General features: G+C 43.8%; 1 protein-coding gene across 1 annotated transcript in view; it reads left to right on the forward strand.

The window, feature by feature from the left end:
• Positions 1–948: 948 nt before the first annotated feature.
• LOC117365111 (neurofilament light polypeptide-like) overlaps positions 949–26,019 on the forward strand; it is a 31,123-nt gene continuing 6,052 nt past the window's right edge. The window contains exons 1-2 of the mRNA XM_033955084.1: positions 949–1,343; positions 19,160–20,376. Coding sequence (XP_033810975.1) covers positions 19,372–20,376 — 1,005 coding nt within the window. The 5' untranslated portion in view covers positions 949–1,343; positions 19,160–19,371. The remainder of the gene's footprint in view (positions 1,344–19,159; positions 20,377–26,019) is intronic.

Raw genomic sequence — 26,019 nt, forward strand, 5'->3', positions numbered from 1 at the left:
ATTTACCATTATAAATGCAATCAACTGTGATGCTGCCTTGCTAGCTTGTGCTATTAGAAAAACGAGGAATATGTTTGCAACACAAAGTGTTAAATGACTATTTATACATCCCAGTGGACTTTGAATTAATCCTGGCACCCCATGATTGGCAAAGCTCCCGAGAATCCTTTTGAGCATCGAGAACCCTTTTGACCATTGGAGGCAACTCTCATTCCCGTACATCTCAATAGTAAGTCTTGTTTTTTATTAACTGCATTAAAGAAGAATTGGATCAAGAGACTGGTAATGTTAAATATAAGGTTTAGCTCCATGTCAGAACATTATTAGAAACTCTGTTGGTGACAGAACATGTGCACTAAAAATTGTTTTCTATTTTTTTTTTTTTTTGTTGAGGGGACATGTTTGGAGGCAGAGAACTGGCATGCCTGCACTTGAGAGAGGATCCCTCAACCTCATGAGACCCCAGACATCTAAGTTAACAAAAACGGTGCTGACTGAATAAGAACTGCAATAGAACAGGCCAAACTTGAAAATGGATTCTGCAAAAAAGAACACTTCTGCAAAAAAAAAAAAAAAAAAGACTTCATCTTTGACACAGATGCTGCGGCTGACAATATTTGCTGATGCTGACAATTACCAGCAAGTACATGGGTCACAAGCAAAGCCACAATAACAGGTCAACATGACATGTATTGCACTCTGAAACTGCTGACAACTACAATCAAGCTGAAACAGAAGAAGGACAGGTCAATGGAGAGGGAGGGGCCTAAGAATACACTGTCATGGGAAATAGGGAAGTCATGTTTGACACCAAGTAGCCTTGTTACGACTCAAAGTTATTTGTATAACAACCAATCAGAATAGCTAAAGTAATATTTCATGTAGGTATAAAAAAATCTAGCTAATGAGGAAATGGGCAGAGCAAACTGAGACCTGCCAAGATTGCCAGCATCTTCTTGTCTCCTTTGCTTACACAATTGCTATATATTTTTATGATGCATTTCCTGTATGCTGCCTTTGCTTTATTATTCATTAAACTTAAATAATTATATGAAACAGCAATTGTGTTGGCGCTGAGGTCATTTCGTGAAGGGCTAAGCAGCCGGCCTTTCAGTGGTAACCTCAATGTTCAGAGGGGGGTGGGATATGCCCCCCCCTCTTTTTGAGAGAGAAAGAAATACTTTATTTTTACAGTGCACGTGAATCCTGCTGAGACCAGGCATCTAGCAGTGACCCGTTGAGACTAGGATTTTGGAGCCAACGGGAATACAGTAATACAGGGAGTATCCTGCATCCTGCCGAGACTCTGGAGCTGGCAGTGACTGCATGGAAATACAAATGCTGTAAGTAGATAATTGTTTTGAACTTTGCATCCAGTTAGTTTATGTTAAGATTTAATAATAATAATAACAGTTTATATACCGCAATACCGTTAAGTTCTATGCGGTTTACAGAAGATTAGTGGGGTACAAGTTGAGTTGACGTACAAGTTGAGTTAACTTAAGGGATGTGGGAACAATGGGGAGAAAGGGCAAGAGAGGGGAAGGAGGGAAGTGGGTCAGCTGTCTAGGTATTTCAGGAATAGGTGAGTTTTGAGGCGTTTCCTGAATACCTCATAAGTGGTGGACGATAGGAGTTATTCTAGGTCTTTACCCCATAGAGCAGCCTGATGTGAGAGAAGATGCTCATGGTGTTTTTTTAGTTTGCATCCTCTAACCGGGGGAGAAACAAAGTGCGAGTGGGAGCTTCTCTTGTGTTTGTTGGCTAAGAAGGAGAATAGGTCAGTGATGTATTTAGGGGTTAGACCGTAGAAAACTTTAAAACAGAGGCAGGCAAACTTAAACTTTACACGAGCTTCCATCGGCAGCCAGTGTAGCTGTTTGAAGTATGGCGTCACGTGATCGAACTTCTTTAGACCGAAGATTAGTCTGACCGCAGTGTTTTGCATTAGTTGTAATCGTCGCATATTCTTTACTGTTTTAGCTGTAGGAATCGAGCTAGATAGTATGCTTTTAGAATATTGCCTTTAGAAATTATTGAACTTGCCTCCCACCCAATTATATTTTCATACTAGTCTGACTCCAGCCCAAGTTGTAGGCCAGCAGGAAGGCTCTTACATTTATGTGAATCCCTGGGTAGATAACATAGCCGGCTGGACAGAAGCCCTAGCCCCACAAATGTTGCCCTTCTCACGAGAGGGGTCCTTTGAAACCAGCCATAGGCACACTGCTCGCTTATGCGAATCTCAACGCAGCGGAGTGCCAGATCCTGGATGCGATCTGAAGTACATGCGAGCAGGACTGAAAATATGGGAAAAGTACGAAGACAAATTCAGTGGCCGGCCCGCTGAGTCCCGAAACAAATCTACCCCTGTCATCCAAGACCCGCTTCTCACCAGACAAACACCTGCAGGCATTAGGACTGATTACAACCCTTGGAACTTCGCAGACAAATATTCTATCAAAGCACAACTCCCTCCCTTATTGGCTGGTGCCTCTCCCTGGATCTCCAAGTTTGAGCAAGTCACTGCAAAGTGGGAACTAGCGGTAGGGGATGTCAGAGCCTTGTTGGTAGAATGTGTAGGAAAAGTGACCACGGACATATTTGATGACGCGTGGGTATTCCAGATTATACCCGTGATATCAAACGATTCGATGGGGAACGATTTAACAATTACAGACCAAATGTCTAGGCTGCCTTACGGAGGAGATACCCAGATGTTAAAGATATGTCCACGCTTACGTCGTTAAAATACAAAATTGGGATAAACATATACTCTTTTATTCAAGAATTTGAGAAGAAGTGGGAATCACAAATAGGGGAGACATGCTCTAACGATAATATGAAAAGTTTAGCTTTTCTGACACTTAAAAATGCCATGCCAAAAAGTATTCAAACCAAACTAGATAATGTTGTAGGAATGGAAGGAAAACTTTGGTCTGAAATGGTTTCCTACATTATTCATTATTCAGAAATAATAGATGAGGCACATAACAAAGAACAAAAGGAGCTATTACAGCTTCAGAAAAAAGCTTTGGCTATGACAATACAGGAAAAGGAAGGGCAACAAGACAAGCCTGCGGATATAGTTATGCAAGTAAAGGAGGCAGTTCAGCTTGCAATGAGAGGAACTGGACAAGGGAGTAGCAGAGGCTATGGGAACAAGAAAGATAAATCACGTATTCAATGCTTCGCTTGTAATAAGCATGGCCATTATGCAAGTGAGTGTTGGAACAGGGACGGTCAGAAGGGTGGTAGACGAGGAGGAAAAGGCCTTGGTATGCCCCCTCTTGCCAATAACAGCCAAAATAACGATTGCTGGAATTATGCCCCTGATTTCCCATTTCCTCAACATCCCCCACAGCACTGGAATGGTCCAGAAGGGGGATTTTCGTCAAACAATCCATTCAATGTGCGATGACTAGGACAGTACGTGCAGGTAATATCTGTCACTGCACAGACAGAGCCCATCAAACATGTACAAATTAAAGACCAGAAAACATGTTCCCATGCCGTATGTTGCCACATGCCCAGTTAATCTTTTAGGATGAAATGTGGGCTCAACAATACAAGCAGTAATAACAATTGCAGGACTCAGCAGACTGATGCCCTAAAATTTGACTCCCAGCAACTATATGCTCATGAAGAAAGTGTTGTCGGAGCAAAATTAGTCCTAAATGACCCAGAGACGTGACCAACAATCGCACAATATCTTTTCGAACCAGAAGCCTTAGAGGACATTAGAGCACTGGTTGATGATTTCACTGCACAACAAAGTTTTTGCTTCCTGAACACTGCTGGGTGTTTCTTATAGAATTTTGGGTGCTGATCATGAATATTACATCAAAAATTACCCATCACGTACCATTTCAGAGAAATCTTCAATTTTGTCGTGATTTTTTCTTATATTTGGATGCAAACAATTTTTTCTCCCATAAGTGTCTTATCAACAACGGTTTGTGCCGCCTGGGTATGTCCATGCATAAAATCTAGCCAGGTTGGAAGCTGTTTTATGGAAGATGACATCCTGGGCATGTCTGGGCAGGTCTGAACGAGCTTGCGCTGTCTCACCATGCTATAATGGTGGCTTCCATACACCGATCCTGCTCATTTGGTTAATATAGATAGTCCGTGTGTGTATATAGTATCAGTATAGTAAAGTATAGTAGTATAGTAGCTGTAGCAATATAACAGTAAGTAAGCTTGATGCTATAGACGTTTTGGTGTCGGGCAATATGTCTCGTCGGTGTCGTAACAGCCGCGACACATTCTGCTATATCTGTGGGGAATATACACTTACGCCTCAGAGACGTTCGATGACTGCCCTTGTAAAGAAAGCCTATCATCTGTATTTTGGCTGCAAAATAGGTGATCAAGACAAGCAATGGGCGCCTCACATTTGCTGTGCGACATGTGCTGTTAGTCTGAGAGCCTGGCTCAGAGGTACTCGAAAGACGATGCCATTTGCTGTTCCGATGATATGGCGAGAACAGAAAGACCATGTGACGGACTGTTATTTCTGTTTGACTAATGTGTCTGGTTTCTCTGCCAAAAACAAGAAGTCAATTGAATATCCTAATCTGCCTTCATTAATGAGACCCATGCCACATGATGACAGTCTTCCAGTTCCGAAACCACCAGAGGATTGGACCTTAGACGAACCAGATGAAGAAACTGCAGTGCAGGGTTCTAACAGTGACATTGACCCGGATTTTGAACCATCCTCATCAGGCGATCCACATCTGATAACACAGTCCGAATTGAACGATTTGGTCAGAGATTTGGGTCTGTCAAAAGCAAAAGCTGAGCTGCTAGGTTCGAGACTGCAGGAATGGTGTTTGCTATCACCAGGTACGAAAATTTCTGTGTTTCGAGACCGGCATCATGATATAACCAAATTTTTTGCACAAGTCGACAGTCTCTGTTTCTGTTGTGACATTGAAGGATTGTTCTCGGTCTTTGGTTGTGATCACAACCCGGAAGAGTGGCGTCTTTTCATTGATTCGTCAATGTTAAGCCTGAAAGCTGTTCTGTTGCACAATGGCAACGTTTATCCTTCAGTACCTGTTGGCTATGCAGCACATATGAAAGAAACATATGAGAATATGGAAATGTTACTAAAGTATGTCCAGTATACCAGGTATAACTGGAATATCTGTGGAGACCTCAAAGTCGTTGCTCTGTTACTAGGACTGCAGCTTGGCTATACAAAGTACTGCTGTTTCATCTGCGAATGGGACAGCCGAGACAGAGAGTCGCACTATTCTAGAAAGAACTGGCCACTCCGTAAAAAGTTAGTTCCAGGACAGAAAAATGTAGCACATGAATCGCTTGTTGACCCGACAAAGATATTTTTGCCTCCTCTTCACATTAAACTGGGACTCATGAAGAATTTTGTGAAAGCAATGAACAAGGAAGGGGAAGGTTTTCGTTATTTAAGACAGATGTTCCCAAGAATAACTGATGCCAAGATCAAAGAGGGTATTTTTGTTGGCCCCCAGATCAGACATGTTATGAGTGACAAGCGATTTGAAGATCTGTTAGTTGGGCCGGAAAAAATTGGCTGGAAAGCCTTGAAAGACGTTGTTGACAATTTTCTGGGCAATTACAGAGCCCCAAACTACATTCAGCTGGTAGACAAACTTCTCAAAGCATACAAGAGAATGAAGTGCAATATGTCACTCAAGATTCATTTCCTCCATTCACACTTGGACTTCTTCCCCGCAAATCTCGGTGCTGTGAGTGACGAGCACGGTGAAAGGTTTCATCAAGACATAGCTACGATGGAGAAACGATACCAGGGCAATTGGAATCCGTCAATGCTTGCCGACTATTGTTGGATGCTACAACGTGATGCACCAGACACTGAATATAAAAGAAACTCGGGAGCAAAACACTTTTAATTCTGTTTCATTTAGTCGCTTGTGCGAAACGTAAACTTGACTATATATTTTATTGTCAGTAAACATAAAAATGTCTATTTCTCATAGTTCTTACGTGATGCAGTAAAACCAAAACCATATTTGAGCATACCAAGTTGGTACCTGTCATAATCACCAAAAACTTTTCAGGAATCAAGACTTAACCAAAAAATTGTTGTGCAGTGTTTCCTAAAAAGTGGAAACATTGAGCCAACTGAGTCACCATATATTAAGTCTTTACATACTTGGTTTTCTGTTATAAACATTAAGAATCCTGGAGTATTTGCTCGAGTCATTTCATATGATCTACAGGGCTCCAGAGAAACTATGCCCATCGCTTCCCTGTTTGGGTGCTAGAATTACTTCCTGCTTTCTGTAGGCACTGATAAGCTAATACTGTTACTTATCAGGAAATGTCATGTTATAAACACTGCCAAAAATAAAGTGCGGCCAGGAACACATTTAGAAATGACAAGCTGCAAACACGAACAAAAGTAAATCACAAGCAGTCCACTTAGATATGTTAATTTTAGAATATAGGGTCCCGGAAGCACTAGAGCACACAACTGTTACTACAGGAGCTATCCTTGTTAACCCATTTTTAAACTTCCTATTCTCCAATCTGTTTCTTGTGAGTTAATTTGCAACTGCCTTTCCTTTAACAAATCTATCTTTCTGTATGCTGCGTTCACTCATGGTCTGCTATAGGGATTTCTGTATAAATTTAGGTTTGCCACACAGAATAACGGGTTCTGTGGTCATGATGTTATTATTAGCGGTTATGAAATTTGGAGCTCTTAGATAATAGGATTTGTGAATGGGAATAGTTTACTGCCTCATTGCTATGAGAGACACAGGAATTCTTTAAAAAGTAATTTATAAAGGCAGATAGAAAGATTATAACTAAATTCAGAGGAGAAAATCTTGCTTTCTGTATACTAGTTGCAAGAAAAGAGGAAGTAAGTAAGCTGATTATAGATTAACCAGAGCAGAGGAACAACTCAAAGAGGGAGTTATTAATGTTAGGTACAAATACTAACAATAATAATTTAGTTTAGTAAGTTCTCAGTTTATAAGTATAATAGTTGTCTCCCTATGAAAATAACAGTGTTTGATGTGCTGTGAGGTTGATTTTATGAGTAAGAAAATGAGTTAAAGACAGATTAGAAAAATTAGTAGGTTCAATACTAAGGGATAGATTGTGAGCTGCTGCTATTGTACATAATTTTCTCAGAGCAAGAAGATAATGGAAAGTATAGCATACATTATAAATATTTGGCAACGGTACCAGAAGGGAGCAGAAAGGAGGACTGTAGACATTATATATAATGGATCTGGGAAGACAAGAAGGAATAAAAAGGAATTGATAGTGTTAAAGAATTAACGAGGAAAAAAAGAAAAATTTGTGTTAGGAACATGGGGAAGGATGCTAATTCATTTTTGCTTTGTGGCTAATATGAATTTGCCAATGCAAGGGTGCAGGCAGGTTACCGAAGGTTGAAGACAGGATAGCGTACGTTGATAAGCAGGATTTTTGTTATTTGAAGAAGGTGTGTGTTTGATACAGTGATTGCATAATAAATATATTGCACAGGAATTAGCCTAATGCACTAGAGAAACAATGCTTATAAATATGTATATATAAATATGTATATATAAAACAAATATATATGCAGGATACTTAAGTACTATGCAATTCATTTAAAGATGGCCTTTTAATTTATCATTTTGAGTTTATTATTGGGGTTAAGACTCAAATATAACTCAAACAAAACCCCAACATTTATGAAGTACTTCACACTATGTTACCTATAACTTCCAAACATCTACTATTAATGCTCAGATAATTTTAAAGTATTTTTTAGTGTTTTTTATATTATAGAATAAAGGCCTCAGACACACCTCCTCCACCTTCAATAAAAATTCATATCCGGCGGGAATATTGGTGTATGATATTCCTCATTGGCCTAGATTTATTTACTATATTTTGTATTCATTTTGAATTTTCCAACACTATTCTATTTATTATTTTTTGATTTTTAGAAAGTTTTATGCAGTTCTCATTTAAATCTTATGATGAATTTCATACTTAACTTAAATTCATCATTCATTCATGCTACTGGAGCTTCATGATCCGACATGTTTCGCAAAAGATTTGCTTTATCAAGGATCACCCAGTGATAAAGCAAATCTTTTGCGAAACATGTCGGATCATGAAGCCACAGTAGCTACCTTCCAGGGACGAATGCATTGAATTACATCTGAATTTTGTTTTATAGTGCTAGGTTTTAAGGGAGAGAATAGTCACTCAATTGGTTCACGTGGAGAGACATAATTAAAAAGAAACATCTAAGTCCGTTTTGATTCTAAATCACTAGTCGCCCAAAGGTGGACATGAGAAAAGGTCCATTTTTGAAAAATACGTCCAACATTTTTTTTTTCCAAAAATCAACTAACTGTACATACAGCTGTCTGTTTGTCCATCTTTATACCTCATTTTCATCCAAAAATTTGTCCAAGTCAAAAATGCTTAGAAAAGGACCTTTTGGACATGGGCGGGATCAGCAAAGTAATGGCCTGGACACCCAAACATTGCACCAGAGTAGTGGGGGTACCTTACAGGGCACTACTGTGAACTTCACAAAAAGGTTGCCACATACACATCTCACCACAACAACCTTGTAGGTCTGGTTAACCCCAAAACACCCCCAGAACTGACTAGACCCACCTGTCTACCACCCCAATAGCCCTTATGGCTGCAGGTGTCACTTATATGGCAGGACATAAGGGTTAGGGGGGTTTTGGGGAGTGCACATGTTTCACCATGCATGCAGTGATTAGAGTGGCTTATGGGCCTGGGTCTTCCTCTCCATGGTTCACTAGCCCACCCCCCAGACCACTTAAGCCACCTCTGTGCGGCTCTACTAGACTTTCCTATGCCAGGCTGCCAGATGCTGATGTTCTGGAGGCAGATTGGTAAAGTTGTTATAACGGTTTTTATGGCTGGTGGGGGGGGGGGTGTCACTGATCACTGGGGGAGTGTGTAAGGGTCTGTACTTTTTTCCCTACAGTGGTTATCTAGTCACTTTGGATCAGTGGCGTACCTAGCATATGTGACATCCGGAGCCTATCATTTTTTGGCACCCCCCCCATCTGTACAGAAAACATGATTTTTAGTAACAAGCCACACGTCACACATGAGTACCTAGGAAAAGGCAAAACTAAGCAAGCCAGACTAGTACAGATCAATCCTGCAGTCAAGCCTAACAAAAAACCATGACTTTCGAACACACAGGACACAGAAAACACCTTCGCCTAGTATGGAATATGTAATCACAAACTAACCCCTCCATCTTTTACAAAACTGTAGTGTGGATTTTAGCCACAGTGGTAACAGCTCTGATGCTCATAGAATTCTGAGCATCAGAGCTGCTACCACCACGGCTGGCACTAAAAAACGCTTCACAGTTTTGTAAAAGGGGGGATAAAATAGAAATACATAGACAAAGGTTAAATTGAACCAGTAAGAAGCTGGACTCTGCATACAATGCAACACCACAGAAACAGTGACTCATGTCTCCTAAAGCAATAAATAAATAGAAAATTTTTTTTCTACCTTTGTCTTCTGTAATTTCTGCTTTCCTCATCTTGTAACTCTCTTCCTTCCATCCACTGTCTGCCGTCTCTCTTCCCCTATATGGCATCTTCTCTCCTTCTATGCCCCTTCCAGAAACTGTATGCCTCCCCCTTCCATCTCTCCTTTCACCCCCATTGGTCTGGCATCTCTCTCCTCTCCTTTCCTCTCCCTTTCCCTTTTTTCCCTCATTTTCCTTTTCAATTTATTTTCTGCATCTGTCTAGATTACGTTCTTACTACCCTCTCATCAATGTCCTTTTTCACTGTCTACCTAAAGCTTGCTACCTTTTTCCCTCACCCCTTCCAGTAACTAACTCTATCCTCGTCCCTCAATCTAGCATGTGCCTTTTTTTCTTTCTCCTCCCCACTTCCTTCCAGCGTCTGCTCCCCCTCTCCCTCACACTTCCATTTAGTGGCTGTCCCTTCTCTCCCCCACACTTCCATTCAGTGTCTGTCCCTCTCTCTACCCCTTCCATCTACTGTTCACCTTCTGTCTCGCCCCTTCCAGTCACTGCCCTCTCTGTTCTTTCCATCCAATGTCTGCCTTTTCTCTCTTCCATACAATATCTTCCTTCTTTCTATGCTCCTTTCATAACTATCTATCCTGTGCCCCTTCTCTCCTTTGTACATGATTGATATCAGCTCTGCCACCTCTCCAGTTTTTCTCTCTGTCACCAACCCATCCCCTATGCTCTGGCATCTCTCTCTTCTCCTTTCTTTCCTTCACACCCCACAGTCTGGTATCTGCCCTTCCCTGATTCTTTGGCATTTCTCTCCTTTCCTTCCATCTTTCCCTCCCCCTCCATGCTCTGAGATCTCCCCCTTCCTTTTCCCTTAGTCTGGCATACCTTCCTCCTTCCCTCCAAGCCCTGGCATCTCCTTTCATTCCCTCCCTCATTTTCCTTCTCCCTCCAGCTGGGTACAGCAACACTCTCCCCTGCAGCTCTGGACTTCCCCACACCTGCTCCCCCCAAATTGCCAATGCTTCAGTTACTCTTCTTTCTTCCTCCCTCCCCCCAACGCGGGACCCTGCGGCTCCGTACTTCCCCACACCTGCTACCCCCCCCCCCCGATCGCTATTATTTTAAATGTTATGGCAGCCGTGGCGCTGTATCCATCGGAGGAGACTTCTAACCTCGGCCTACCCCGGAACTCTTCCTGCAGCCACCACCCGCCTAGGCGTGAACAGGAAGTTGCTGTTGCAGGAAGAAGTCCGGGGCAGGCCGAGGTTAGAAGTCTCCTTCGATAGATACAGCGCCGCGGCTGCCATAACGTTTAAAATAATAGCGATTGGGGGGGAGCAGGTGTGGGGAAGTCCGGAGCTGCAGGGACGGCATTAGAGGCAGTGAGAACAGCCGGTTGTGCACCCCCCAAGGTGTGCACCCGGGGCGGACCGCCCCCCTGCCCCCCCTTTGGTACGCCACTGCTTTAGATACCTTCTTGTGACTTAGATCTGGTTTTAGATGGCCTAAGTCACAACGTCCAAGTTCTGTCTAGGCAGTGTTGTTAAACTTCTGGTTATATATGCAGCACGACTAAGTCTAGGACGGCCCACATCCTGCCCAAATCCTGCCCTCACCACTCCTCCTAAAATGCCCCTTATAGCTCTGGGCGTACTGCAACACTATGAAGGCCCGTCGGATGGGACCTGAGGAGTGTCAGCAAATCAGGGCCTTCGCATTAGGGTATGGGACGGGGCCTAGGAGTGTCAGAAAATCAGGGCCTTTGTGTTAGGATAAGGGACGGGGCCTGAGGAGTATCAGCAAATCAGGGCCTTCATGTTAGGGTAAGGTTTATATCATGATTAGGATTCCCATAATCATAATATAAATCTTACCCTAACACTAGATAGCAAGTGAATTTTTAAAGTGTAGTCGGGGGGTCCCTCCCCACCCCTATCCTTACCCATCCTCAAAAAAGAGGGTTACTTTGTAACCCTCAAAAAGTCAAAAAAGTATCCACCGCCGCAATTGTCCTGCACACCCTTTGTCCCTGCGCGCAATCATTGGGGCGCTTTTGTTTGAGCGCAATTGTCCTGGGCTCATTTGACGGGTTACCACTTGAATAGCTGAGACTGCTAGTGACATATGTCAAGCTTAGAGAGCAGTTGTAAGAAGAAAAGGAAAAGGTGTGGAGGGTGGTGTCAGAGAGGACAAGATACAATGTTGGATCAGGTGGGGGAGATTAGCATTGTGGCTGGAGCAGGGAGCTGAAAAAGGTGGGAGCAAGAGGGAGAAGGGCATTAGGACTGGAGCTGGAAGATTTAAAAAGAGGGACAAAAGAGAGAAGGGCACTGGGACAGGAGCTGGGATATGAAAAGGGAGCGAGAAGGAGAAAAGTTTTGCAGTTAGAGCTGGGAACTAAAAGGAGGGAGCAAGAGGAAAAGGGGAATTGGGACTACAGCTGGGGATTGAAAAGGGAGGGGCAAATGGGGAAAGGGCATGGGGTGGAGCTTGGAGATGAAGATTGAAGATGGAGAAGGGCATTGTGGCTGGAGCTGGGAGCTGGGTACTTAAAAGGATCACCTGCACTGAAATTCCGGTTTAGATTTGGCCAGCCAAGACATAGCTGGTTAAGCCGATATTGTCTGTCTGTCTGACTGGCTGGCTGGCTAAGTCCTAGTAGCCAAAGATAGACCTGATTTTTAGGTGGGTCTGTCTGGCCGCTGAACTTAGCCAGCCAGCCAATTAATATTGGCGGTGACAGCTTTACATATCAAAGCCAGTCACCGGTTAATCCACCAACCCTGATATTCAGGGCTATTTCCCACTGAATATCAGTGGATAGCCAGCTATGCCAGGAGCCATTCTCGATCAGCTAAATAGAGTTCAATATCAGCTTCTATAACTTTGGGCACTCTCTTATGGAGTTAGGGAGCATATAATTTACACAAAATTGACTAAATGGGAACTAAAGGTGGAGCTGAGAGTGAAGCTTGTGTTATCATCTTTTAATGCTTTGATGACTTTACTATTTATTTGAGTTTTTTTAAAATAGATATTGGATCTGTTGTATGAACAAGTGGTATAACAAGTTTCAATAAAACATAAAACATATTGGTTGATTGACCCTTGATGCAGGCCCTCTGGACCGAAACATGGACCATATCGAGTTTCATCCTTTTGTACTAATAAAGACTCACTAGAAGGTATTAATTAACCCTTGTTGGTTCTTTTTCTTTATTTTTTTGGACTTGATCACCTACTGTTGTCCCATTGCCATTTCTAGTGAGGAAAGCCATCTGCATGCTCGTCCCACATTATACAACCAGTGCAGAAGTACCAAGGCAGCACAGAAAGACATAATCATTTAGTAAATGATAAAAATTAAAGACCTGCATGATCCATCTAGCCTGCCTAACAAGGCAGCCAGAGTTGTATCTGTAACATCCCTCTATACCTGCAAGTTGTAACTCCCCCTCTATACCAGAGTTGTAGGTAACACCCCTTTATACCTGCAAAGGTCATTTAATTTTATCCCATGTGTTTTTGAATTCTGTTTTTGAATTCTTTCTTATGTCACTGTTTTCGTCCCAACCACTTACCTCATTTACCAGATCTTCAGTAATAAAGATGACATTGAGGCAAATATTTCAGGAGGGCAATTTAGTTTATTGGGCCACACTTTTTTTTTCTATTATTTCAAGCTTCGAGTGTTAAGTTTATTTTTTACTTGATATACCAGCATCAACTTGGCCATCCAAGTGGTATGCAATCAGTTTTAAAATGTTCTGCAGTGGATCCACACCATTTTTTTTTTTTACCCTTTGCCATGAATCAGTACATTGTGCATTTTAAAACTCTTCTTAAGCATAGCTTTCAAACATTCTGGGTAATTACAGAAAACGAAAAATGGCTTGCATCTGAGCCTTATAACATGAATGCAGCAGGGAATAAGATCTTGGCTCTTTTACAAAATTACTAATTACTCCTGTAGGCATTTCGCTCATGAGAGGCTAAATGCACTGGGATCTGTCTGAGCTTAAAGATCTGGCCTTTGCAGATTCCAGGGCAGGCCTTATGTGGAAAAAAAACATATTAAATATTCATTACACATATTTGCATTTAGAATAGAGCTAATTTGCATAGTTAAATTACTCTGGAAACCAAACCCCTTTGTAGTCCCTTTTCTTTCCCTTTCCCCAAAACAGAATTGAAAACCCTGTGTTTGAAAGTGTTGTTGAGTGCTGTGTTGTCTGCCTGGGTTTTTTTTTTTCATATCAAAAGGAGATAGATGTGCTTTTCATTGTTTCGGATTTCAATGCGGTGGAAGCATCAAACCTCTTTAATGCCAGCGTTTCCTGCTGCCCTTGATCATACTTTATAATTCAGCGTTGTCCTTCAAGGGAGGCAGGGAATTGGACATAAATACTCTGTTTGACATCCACGCCTGTACCAGATGTGTGAAATGAACTGCAATGCTATTCGCTTGGTAGAAATTCATGGCACTGGGAAGGGAGGCAACTATGGAAAGGGCTTTCCCTCCCATCCAGAGGAAAGCATTGCTGAGTTTAACCTATTTTTTTAGTTTTTTTATATACCACTTGCAAATCTGAAAGCTATTAACGTGGAGCGGCATAATAAGTCCATTTTGGGCCTTGAGCACTAGTTGCCCAAAGTGGGCAGCGTCTAAAGTCCATTCTCGAAAAATACATCCCCCAATTTTTTTTTTTTTGAGAATCGTCTAATTATACGTCCAGCCGTTTGATCGTCCAGTCCGCCAAGTCGTCTATCTTTATACCGCATTCTCATCCAAAAAATTCATCGAATTCCAAAACACCTAAAACAAGACCTTTTTGGCATGGGAGGGGTCAGCAAAGTGATGGGCTGGCCACCCAGACATGGCAACAGAGTAGTGGGGTACATTACAGGGCACTGCTGTGAACTTCACAAAAAGGGTGCCACATAACATCTATCACAACTCCCTTACAGGTCATGGTGAGCCCTCAAAAAACTATTATATCCGCCTATCCCTTATGGCTTCAGGTGCCTCCTACAGTAGGGTTTTGGTGGACTCACATTTTTCACCATGAATGTAGTGGTTAGAGTGGCTTATGGGCCTGGGTCCTTCTCTCTATGGTTCACTAGCCCAGCCCCCAGACTACTTAAGCCACATCTGTGCAGCTCTACTAGGCTTTCCTATGCCAGGTGCTGATGTTCTGGAAATCCCTTCTGACATGACCCCGAAGAAAGATAATGTGAAGCATGATCAGGGGGGAATCCTTGCAATGGCATAACTGAAAGATAAGTTATTTTGTTTCAACTTGATATGAAAGCCATAATGAATAAAGTATATAAATGAAGATAAAATTCAGAAACTTTAGAAAAACTGCTATATATAAAAAATATAAAGAGAATTTGGAAAAATGATTCTATGACGATCTCGGCTGAATCACTTAGCTTATAATATACCTATGACTCGGAGCAGCTTGCTGAGGATCCAAACTAAAACCTCTTTATAATTCTATATGTGTGTGGCTTGACTAAATTTGTATGAGATACAAATAGATGTTTGTATATAGTCAGCCTATATAATAGCCATCATTATAAGATTGCCAAAAAAAGATTTAGCAGAATTAGAAAAGGTTCAAAGAAGAGTGACCAAAATGATAAAGGGGATGGAACTCCTTTTAAATGAGAAAAGGCTAAAGAGGTTAGGGCTCTTCAGCTTGGAGAAGAGACAGAGAAAGAGAGAGATGATCGAGATCTATAAAATTCTGAGTGATGTAGAACAGGTAGAAATGAATCCATTTTATACTCTTTGAAAAATTGCAAAGACACTTAATGAAGTTACATTAAACTTTAAAACAAATAGGAACAAACATTTTTTTCATTCAAAAAATAGTTAAGCTCTGGAATTTGTTGCCAAAGATGTGGTAACAGTGGTTAGCATATCTGGGTTTAAAAAAAGGTTTGGACAACTTCCTGGAGGAAAGGTCCATAATCTGCTATTGAGACAGACATGAGGAAGCCACTGCTTGTCCTGGGATTAGTACTATATGGGTTTCTGCCAGGTACTTGTAACTTGGATTGGCCAATGTTGGAAACAGGAAATTGGGCTAGATGGACCACTGGTCTGACCCAGTATGGCTATTCTTATGTTCCTATGTTCACATGCTAATCCTGTGTTAAACAGTTAATGCGACGACTTCACTGCATTCAGAGCATTTCATACACGTGTCCCCCGACGAAGGCGTTTTGATCATGCCAAAACTTGGATCCTAGTTGGGACTATTACTAGGAATAAAGACTGTCTTCATTAATAAAGGCTTACTCACTGGTTGAATCGACATCTACCTTGCCTTTTATTGGTTTGCTTGTACTTTAAGACGGGGTGTTCTTCTTCTCCTTGCTCACTAATCAGTTAGTGCACAGTAATTTGAATGTGCTGTTTAGCGCTGGAATGCACTCTCCGCCCCTGACATACCTTCTTCCACAAAATGCAAATATTTTTTAGTGCGCAGATTAATGCACCCTAATTTGGTAGCTACTATAGGACACCTGAATGCAGCTCACGGTACACCATTTTAAGCTGCATTAAGAGTGTGTTAGTGAAAGGGCCTCTGTTAGTACCTGAAGCAATGAGGGTTAAGTGACTTGCCCAATATCACAAGAAGCTGCAATGGGATTTGAACCAGACTTTCCTGGTTCTAAGAGCTGCCGGGTTACATGAAACTAGGGTTACCATATTTCAAACGGTAAATCTTGGATGTAAGGCCACGCCCCCATTCTGCATCAAGCCCCACCCCATTCTGCCTCCAGCCCAGCCCTGTTCTGCTTCAAAACTCACCCTGTTCTGCCCCCAGCCCCTCCCCCCCCAAAGCCTTATCTCTTCTTTCCTGCCAGGTCTGGAGGGCCTCCGAGCATACGCAGATGCATGTGACGTCATCCGCGAAAGCTCAGAGGCCTTCCAGATGAGGTGGGGCTTTCCAAAACCAGGACAAACTGCTGGGTTTTGGAAACTACATTTGGACAGACAGTCCTTTAAAAAGAGGGCATGTCTGGGTTTTGTTGGATGTCTGGTAACCCTACATAAAACCTAGCACTCATATGGATCATGGCCAATAAAAGGTAATTCTGATGCTGGTAATCAGCTGTATGTCCAAATTTTGGGGGGTGTACTTTCCTAATAGTTCCAAAAAGGATAATGAAGGCTTATTCCAGTGCAAAGTCAATCAAGTGGTAACCTGTTCTGAAGCACTCCTGAACTGTTATGTCTGTATGGTTCATGTGGCTTTTTTTCCTCCTGTGTTCTCTGGCCAGGGTCAGTGTTACTGTAAACTGATTAGTAATTATACTATTCCATTGAATAACTACCACGAGACCTCCCCCCCTCTCCATTTTTATCACATAAAATAGCCTCAGACTTAGAGCGCATACGCCAATAGGTGTTAATATTCAACTTTGTTATTGCTCTTAGTTATAATCGGCTTCCAACCACCAGCCTCCCTATTTATTTTTTATCCTCTTTTTATTATCCACTTTTTATCCTTTTTTTACTTCTTATTCAGGATCTTTAAATATTTTATTTCTTTCTTTTAAAAAATTATCCGTATCGCACCAAACTGTTGCTTTCTTCTCAAGAGGGGCTAGTGTTAACAATACACTTTTTCAGCGGTCTATCTCGTCTTACGGTCTTATGGTATTTCACAGCGAGAAAAACTTGCTGAGATCAAACACACTTCCAAACGGGAAGATTGAACGTTTCTGAAAAGTACTAGAAGTACTATAAGTCTGAAAGTGTGTTTGATCTCAGCAAGTTTTTCTCGCTGTGAAATACCATAAGACCGTAAGACGAGATAGACCGTTGAAAAAGTGTATTGTTAACATTAGCCCCTCTTGAGAAGAAAGCAACAGTTTGGTGTGATACGGATAATTTTTTACAAGAAAGAAATAAAATATTTAAAGATCCTGAATAAGAAGTAAAAAGAAAAGAAAAAAAGGATAAAAAAGTAAATAGGGAGGCTGGTGGTTGGAAGCCTATGATTATAACTAAGAGCAATAACAAAGTTGAATATTAACACCTGTTAGCGTATGCGCTTTAAGTCTGAGGCTATTTTATGTGATAAAAATGGAGGGGGGGGGTCTTGTGGTAGTTATTCAATGGAATAGTATAATTACTAATCAGTTTACAGGGTCAGTGATAGACATGCTGGGATCCAAGGCAGAAATTAAGGAGGGGTCCCATAATTCCTCTCCTCCCTGTCCCTCCTCTGATTTCCCCAACCACCAAATGCCCTCCAATCCAGCATCCTTACCTTCATTTAAAAATAAACTGCTCCAGGGGGCCCCTGTGAGCTGGGATGTCCTTCCCTTCTTCCCACCCACTTCTGAAGCCCCCTCACTTTTTCCAGTGAAAAGGGGTTGCCGACGCAGCAGCAATTCTGTAGCGTTGCCATTGCTTCCTCAGTGCTGATCCTCTGCCTCGGTCCACCTCCCTCTGATGCAACTTCCTGTTTTCACTTGGTTGGACCGAGGCAGAGGAACAGCGCCGAGAAAGCTGTGACCAGTGCTACAGAATCTCTGCCGTGCTGCATTTTAAAAGGTGAGGGGGGCATTGTAAGGGGGGTGGGGAGAAGGGAAGGACATCCTGTCCCACAGGGGCCTCTTGGAACTGTTGGGCAAAGGGCAGCTGCCCTGCTTGCCTCCCACCCAACGATGGCTCTGGTACAGAGATGCTAAACATTTTATTACCACCTTCCGACCTCCCTCCAAGAGGGTTCTGAGCCAAAATTGCGCCCTGTCTCCCAGCTCCACCCACTGTGCTGTGGCCATTGCATAGGAGACAATGGATGGAGAATAATTTTTTTTGCATTCCTGTCTCCCTTGTGCCCTGTGCAGGTATATCACTTGCAGAGCCCTCTGGATGGGCCTGCCTCACCCTGCTTGCCTTCTTCCTCCAAGAAATCAGGCATGACTCATTTCTTTAACTGGAAAACAGGACTATTTACATATGGCAGGGGCCAAAATATATATACTATACACTGCAGCAGTGTATTCTTCCCAGACTGAAGACTTGTTCGCATCTAGCCACTGTCCACAGGCTCAGTGAACTATAACCTGGCTGGATATCTAATTTGTGCCAACTGTCTACCTCCATAAAGGAAAGAGGCCCCTATTTTCTTTTACAGAATAGATGCCTATCAGATGCTTTCTGAGAGCCTATATATAGGTACACTGTTATAGAATTTCCCCCCCCCCCTCCAAGTCTAATTGTTTCTATTGCTCTGCTTTTGTATATTATTATATGCCTATATGCCTGGGAAGGGCTCAATACATGGGTTGTTTTATGCAAATTCCCATGAAGCTCCCATAGTTGTTGATTTTTTTTTTCTTCTCTGTGGGTTACTTGCATTTATCCAGAGGCTGTCCAGAGAATATGCAACCAGCCATCAGGCCCCGTTTCCTCTGTTCTTTGTATATGGGAAGAGTGGTAAACTAGATTAAGCAACGTTCCTTCTTTAGAAAGAACTGAAACAAAATGTCTCCTGTTAAAAATACCACCAGGTTTATATGCATCTGGGAAAGAGCCCTCCCTCATAGTTATTCCTTAGTCTGAGAAACGAAGAATCAATCCTTTTTTTTCTGTTCCCCTCACTGCAGCATGCTCTGATTGGCCACTTCCAGCATCGGTAGGATATGCAGAGCTCTCCGGGGATGTGGATCTCGGCAAACTATATAAAAGGCAAGCTCTGCAGCATTTCACTATTGGTGCAGTGACAAGGGAAAGCTGTGTCAGAGACATTGTATGTAGCAAGCTGCTGCTTAGCTTATAAAAACAACAACTATCAAACCATCCACATTATTCAGTCAAGATGAGCTATGATCCCTTCAGCTCTCGGAAATCCTGGGAGGATTACAGGTGCATGCGCACCTCCAAGTCCGCCATCTCCTCATCTGCCTATTCTCTGCATAAGTCTACAGCTCCTGTCAAGCGGTCAGTGAGGACCTCTTCCCTGACTTCCATGCCCCAATCCATAGAGAGGTTTGACCTTTCCCAGGTAAGCTCTCTAAACATCGAGCTGCTCAGTCTCAGGGCTCAGGAGAAAGAACAGCTTATGAACCTGAACGACAGGTTTGCAACCTACATCGAAAAGGTCCACCACCTAGAGCAGGAGAACAAAATTCTCTTGGTGGAGCTGGAGGCACTGAGACAGAAGCAGAGTGACCCTTCCCGACTGCACTTCATCTATGAGCAGGAGCTGAGGAGTCTGAGAGCTCTGCTGGATTCCGAGACCAGCGAGAAAATGAGAATGGAAGGAGAAAGGGACCACTTGAGAGAGGTCTGCAGGCAAATGAAAGAGAAGTGTGAGGAGCAGACCCACTTGCGTATGAACGCAGAGGATGTCTTGCAGAAGATCCGGGAGGAAGCGGATAAGGTGGCACTGGCCAACAACGATGTGGAGGGCAGCATCAGCTCTCTAGTGGAGGAGATTGCTTTCCTGAAGAAAGTGTTCGGTGAGGAGAGTGCAGAGCTCGCTGCCCAAATCCAGGCAGCTAGTGTCACTGTTGACCTGGAGGTGGCTAAGCCTGACCTGTCATTGGCGCTGAGGGACATCCGCTCGCAGTATGAGAAACTGGCCAACAAGAACATGCAGGCCGCCGAAGACTGGTACCGCACTAAGTTTGCCTCTGTGGCCGAGCTGGCCAGCAAAAACAACGACGCAGTTAGGTCCATTCGAGAGGAGACGGCGGAGTATCGGCGACTCCTGCAGTCCAGGTCCTTGGAGATTGAAGCCCTGCGAAATATCGTGGATTCCTTGAACAAGCAGCTGGAAAACCTAGAAGACAAGCAGTCCAGGGATATAATGAAATATCAGGTAAGGAGCCTCTGCTGGTGGCATTTCACCCTTGTAATCCCTTTTTCATAAAGATCTCCTGCTCAGGCAACAATGACCAACTCCATTCTGGTGTCAGGGGATGTCTTGTCTGTTTAGATCAGACATGGGCAACTCCGGTCCTCGAAGGCCGGAATCCAGTCAAGTTTTCAGGATTTCCCCAATGAATATGCATGAGATCTATTTGCATGCACTGCTTTCAATGCATATTCATTGGGGAAATCCTGAAAACCTGACTGGATTCTGGCCCACCCCTGGTTTAGATTGTAAGCTCTTTCGAGCAGGGACTGTCTTCTTCTTTGTGACTCTGTACAGCACTGCATACACCTGGTAGCACTATAGAAATAATTAATAGTAGTAGTAGTAGTAAAATTGTTCAGATTTTCTTTTCTTTCTCCTTATCTTTCTTTCTCCCTTTCTCCTCAATTGTGGTCTAATGAGGAAGGCAATTATTTCCTGTTGATATATATGCTAGATGCTAATTGTTTTTTTGTCCCTTTTACTTAACAAGTGGGTAACTGTGTTTTGTTTTGGTGCTAAAACAAAACAAAAATACAAAAAAATAAAATAAAAGCCTCTGTTCAGGTTTTCATGATATCCAAACAACACATGCCTGCGACCAACCTGAATACAGGTTGCAATAGGAATAAATTTCATAGCACTAAGCTTGATTTAAATAATGCATTATTTGAAAATGTCACTTTCTTGGCTCAGCAGATTAAGCCATTTCACTTTTTATTTTGACCTTTTTTTTAAGCTATACATAGATATGAGGAACCAAGGTGTGCCTAATTAAGCTCACAGTAAAAGCTGGAGTGGAATCGGCTACTATGCCTTGAAATGTTTAGCACATTTTAGGACTGGAGCTAGGTTTTTTTGTATTAAGATAAATGTATTTACCCACTGATGGACTGTATTTTTCTACCATTATCAGTGCAGTGTATACTTCTTTGCTAATAGGATGCTTTTCAATTATCAGTGCAGAGTGCACTTTATTTGCTGGGCACCTTAGGATCTTAACACTGTGCAGCTTCACTGAATCCTATCATGTACTAACAGAGGAAAATCAGTGCACTGCAGTGGCGTACCTAGGGTATGTGGCACCCGGGGCCCATCATTTTTTGACACCCCCTCCCCCCATGTAAAAAATTTTTTTTTTTTTTTTTTTTTGCAATAACCATGAAATGGAATAAATGGTCAGAATAGAAACAGGCAGTGAAAATTTTCTTTTATTGAACCTCATATATGTAACCATTATTCCAAACATAACATAACATAAATTATGTCTAAATTGTCATGACATTAGAAGTACATATGGAGTAGTTGCAGGTGATGCTTGGGACAGTTCTGATTGTGTTAGTTCGGTTTTATGTGTTTTTTGAATAGAAGGGTTTTTATTTCTTTTTGAAGGTTTTGCAGTCTGTGGTTGATATCAATTGGTTGTAGAGTTGGGGGTCGAGTGTTGCAGCTGGAATGGCTAGGAGGTTGTCGAACAGTTGTTTTTTTTTTGACGTTTTTGGTTGGAGGGTGTGTGAATGGTGCGTGAGTTCTCCTATGTCTGCTTGAAGTGGATTGAATTATTTAGCTGAAGAAATTAGTTACCCCCCATTCCACACACATTAATTCTCTTCCATTTTTGTTCCCATTATAAAAAACACTGATAAGTTCCCAGAAAAAAAATACATTAAAATAAGAAGTGAAAACAAAGGCCCCTACAGATGAGAACATAACATAAGAATAGCCTAACTGGGTCAGACCAATGGTCCATCATGCCCAGTAGCCCATTCTCATGGTAGCCAATCCAGGACACTAATACCTGGTCAAAACCCAAAGAGTAGCAACATTCCATGCTACCGATCCAGGGCAAGCAGACACTTCCCCCATGTCTTAATAACAGATTATGGACTTTTCCTCCAGGAATTTGTCCAAATCTTTCTTAAAACCAGCTACACTATCTGCTTTTACCATAACTTCTGGCCACTTCATTTTTAAGTTTAGATCTTTCCTTTCAAACAGAGACCTTGCTAGATGTCAAATACAGCACAAGGTAACTTCACATGGACTTAGCTGTGCAGGAAATGTGAATCTCCTCATACACCCACCATATAGTGCAAAAATGTGCAAAGGTCTGTTTTTTTCTTTCGATCACTACATAGCCTAATGCCACACAAGCAGCGCTGTTACAAACATATTCTGTAAGTCAATGCTAAGGATAACAAAGTTTCCTTCCTTGGACCAGAAGGAGATAAACCACTGGAAGAGATCCCAAAACAACACCCAAAGACCCACTCAGTGTGTGAATCAGTTGAGTGGAGTGGACTAACTGGGGGGTGGAAATGGGCCCAGAGTTTGCTCAGCAGAATTTCCCAGACCACCTCTTCCTCTCAATTGACACGCTGCCACCATCACCACTAGGAACACCTCACTGGGTAGGCCAGCTATGCTATAAACTTTATAAAACACATTATTATATTTTCTTATAAAGCACATATTTTAACTGACCTCTCTGACATCCTCAGCCTTTCCATTCACAAAAATAGAAGGAAGAAAAGTTCCCATTTCCTGCTGTCTCATGTCCCCGGCCTATACAATATTTTTTTTCTGCAGACCCTTCAAAAGTCTGACCAAATCCTCGTTTCACTTGCATTATAAAGTACTGAGGATGCCATCTCTCCCCAATCCCAGGTCCTAAAGTCTAAGACAGTAGCGCAAACTAATGCTGCCAGATACAGGAAAAAAAAATTTTGATTCGATTCAGCCCTATTGAATTGGTTTTTCAATTCGATTTTCCTGCCCAGTTGGGTGATTTTTTTTTCAAAACTCCTGGTGGGTTTTTATAGCTTTTTCACCCCCTTTGGCTTCTCCTAACCACACTGACGCTGTGGTGTAAATAAAATAAAGAAACAAAAAGGACTTTTCCTCTCTCTGTTAAATCCTAGCTCACGTTTGCAGTCCAACACCAGCTCTGGCAGGATACACATTTCAAATCTGACATGTTATAATCACAAAACAGAAAATAAAATTAATTTTTCTACCTTTTGTTGTCTGGTTATATTTCAAATCTTGTTGGTCCAAGGCTCTGGTTTTCTTCTGATAACTTGCTTGCCAGGGTCTCCTTCTTTCTGCATGCTAACCATCTATCTGCCAACTCTGTCCTCCCTTTCCATTTCCCTTCCCTTCCCAGGAAGTCTGGTATCTTTCCTTTTTTTCATCTCCCTCCACAGATCCACCTTTTCTTAAATACCCTTTCATCCGGCATCTCTCCCTCCTTCCCCACCATCCCAGAGTCCACCATCTCTCCCTTTCTTTTCCTAATTACCCTCCTATCCAGTATCTCTATCCCTCCTCCACACCATCCCTTGTGTCCAATTTCTCTCCCTTTCTGTTCCTTCCCTCCCTAAATCCCATGGTCCATCATCTCTCTCCCTCTCCTCTATTTTCAGACCCATTATTTCTTCCCCCCCCCAAAGTTTGGCATATGCATGTCTCTTTGAACACCCCCCTTCCCTCCGTGTACTTCTAAATCATGGTCCCCCCCCAAAGGCCTGTCCCCCCTTAAAGGTCTGCCTGTCCCACCTTGAAGGCCTGCACCCCCCTTGAAGGCCTGTCCCTTCCCCTTGTAGGCCTGTCCCCCCCTTGAAGGCCTGCCTGCCCTGTCCCCCCCTTGAAGGTCTGCCCCCCCCGACGGCCTGCACCCCCCCGAAGGCCTGTCCCCCACTTGAAGGCCTGTCCCCCCCCCTTGTAGCTTCTCCCCCCCCCTTGTAGGCCTGTCCCCCCTTGAAGGCCTGCCTGCCTGCCTTTCCCCCCTTGAAGGCCTGTCCCCCACTTGAAGGCTTGTACCACCCCCTTGTAGCTTCTCCCCCCCCTTGTAGGCCTGTCCCCCCCCTTGAAGGCCTGCCTGCCTGCCCTTTCCCCCCCCTTGAAGGCCTGCACCCCCTTGAAGGACTGCACCCCCCCGAAGGCCTGCACTCCCTTGAAGGTCTGCACCCCCCCGAAGGCCTGTCCCCCCCTTAAAGGCCTGTCCCACCCCCTTGTAGGCCTGTCCCCCCCTTTGTAGGCCTGTCCCCCCCTTTAAGGCCTGCCTGCCTGCCTTTCCCCCCCTTGAAGGCCTGTCTCCCCCTTGAAGGCCTGCACCCCCCTTGAAGGCCTGCACCCCCCCTTGAAGGCCTGTCCCCCCCCCCCTTGTAGGCACTGTCCCCCCCTTGTAGGCCTGTCCCCCCCCCCCCTTGTAGGCCTGTCCCCCCCCTTGAAGGCCTGCCTGCCTTTCCCCCCCTTGAAGGCCTGTTCCCCCCCTTGAAGGCCTGCACCCCCTTGAAGGTCTGCACCCCCCCAAAGGCCTACACCCCCCCCGAAGGCCTGCACCCCCCCTGAAGGCCTGCCTGCCCCCCTTGAAGGCCTGCACCCCTTGAAGGTCTGCACCCCCCCCCGAAGGCCTGTCCCCCCTTGAAGGCCTGCCTGCCTGCCTGTCACCCCTCCCCCTTGAAAGCCTGCTTGCCTGCCCGCCCGCCCCACCCTGAAGGCCTGATGCCCCGACCCACCCCGAAGGACCGCTCGCCCCCCTGGCCTCCCCGCACCACCTATGAAGCAGCCGCAGCAGGATCGCGAAGTCAGCGTCAGCGATCCCTGCGCTGCTTCCTGCGCCACGGTCCCGCCCCTCCTCTGATGTCAGAGGAGGGGCGGGATCGCGGCGCAGGAAGCAGCGCAGGGATGCTGACGCTGACTTCGCGATCCTGCTGCGGGCTGCTTCACAGGTGGTGCAGGAAGGTCAGTGGGGCGAGCGGTCCTTCGGGGGTGGCGGGGGACTGAACGGCAAGGCCGGGAACACCCCCTTAGGGCTGGTACCCGGGGCGGCCCGCCCCCCCCCGCCCCTCCCTAGGTACGCCACTGGTGCACTGTTTGCTGAACGATGATTTCTCAGGCAGGGTGAACCGTGGTCCAGTCTGGACAGATGCAAGGTGTATGTTTATTCAGAATCCGTTGCAGCTGACACAACTGGAACATAACACTGCAAATAGGAGAACACCATCTATTTGCTAATGCAGGGGTCCCCAAAGTCCCTCCTTGAGGGCCGAATCCAGTTGGGTTTTCATGCTTTCCCCAATGAATATGCATTGAAAGCAGTGCATGCACATAGATCTCATGCATATTCATTGGGGAAATCCTGAAAACCCGATTGGATTGCGGCCCTCAAGGAGGGACTCTGGGAAGCCCTGTGCTAATGCGACTCCTACAAAAGGATGGTGTGGAATCGGGATTTTGCTTCCTGCAGGGGATACTTTTAATCTGCATCTTGGAGAGGAGATGTAATGCAAAGAAATGCTTCTGAACAGATTAGCACTTAGGATCCCACAGCCCTGCCTAGCAATATACACAGTTCTAGGAAAAACCCACATCAACACCTATTAGTGCCTGGTACAGATTTCACTAACATTTGTTTGCATCTACCGAATGCCAGGATATCCAAGAATGGCTTTCGGCTCCGCCTTTCAGCTTAGTTTACCTCTGAATGACGCAGCTGCCCAATGAACCAGTTTCTGGAAGACGAGACCAGATCCATTTCTGGTTTTTGAACTTTCTTAATGTGCTTTGTCCTGCTTGTTCCTTTTTATGTTCAGCATTGCAGGC

This window comes from Geotrypetes seraphini, chromosome 1 (assembly GCF_902459505.1).
Source record: "Geotrypetes seraphini chromosome 1, aGeoSer1.1, whole genome shotgun sequence".
NCBI lineage: Eukaryota > Metazoa > Chordata > Amphibia > Gymnophiona > Dermophiidae > Geotrypetes > Geotrypetes seraphini.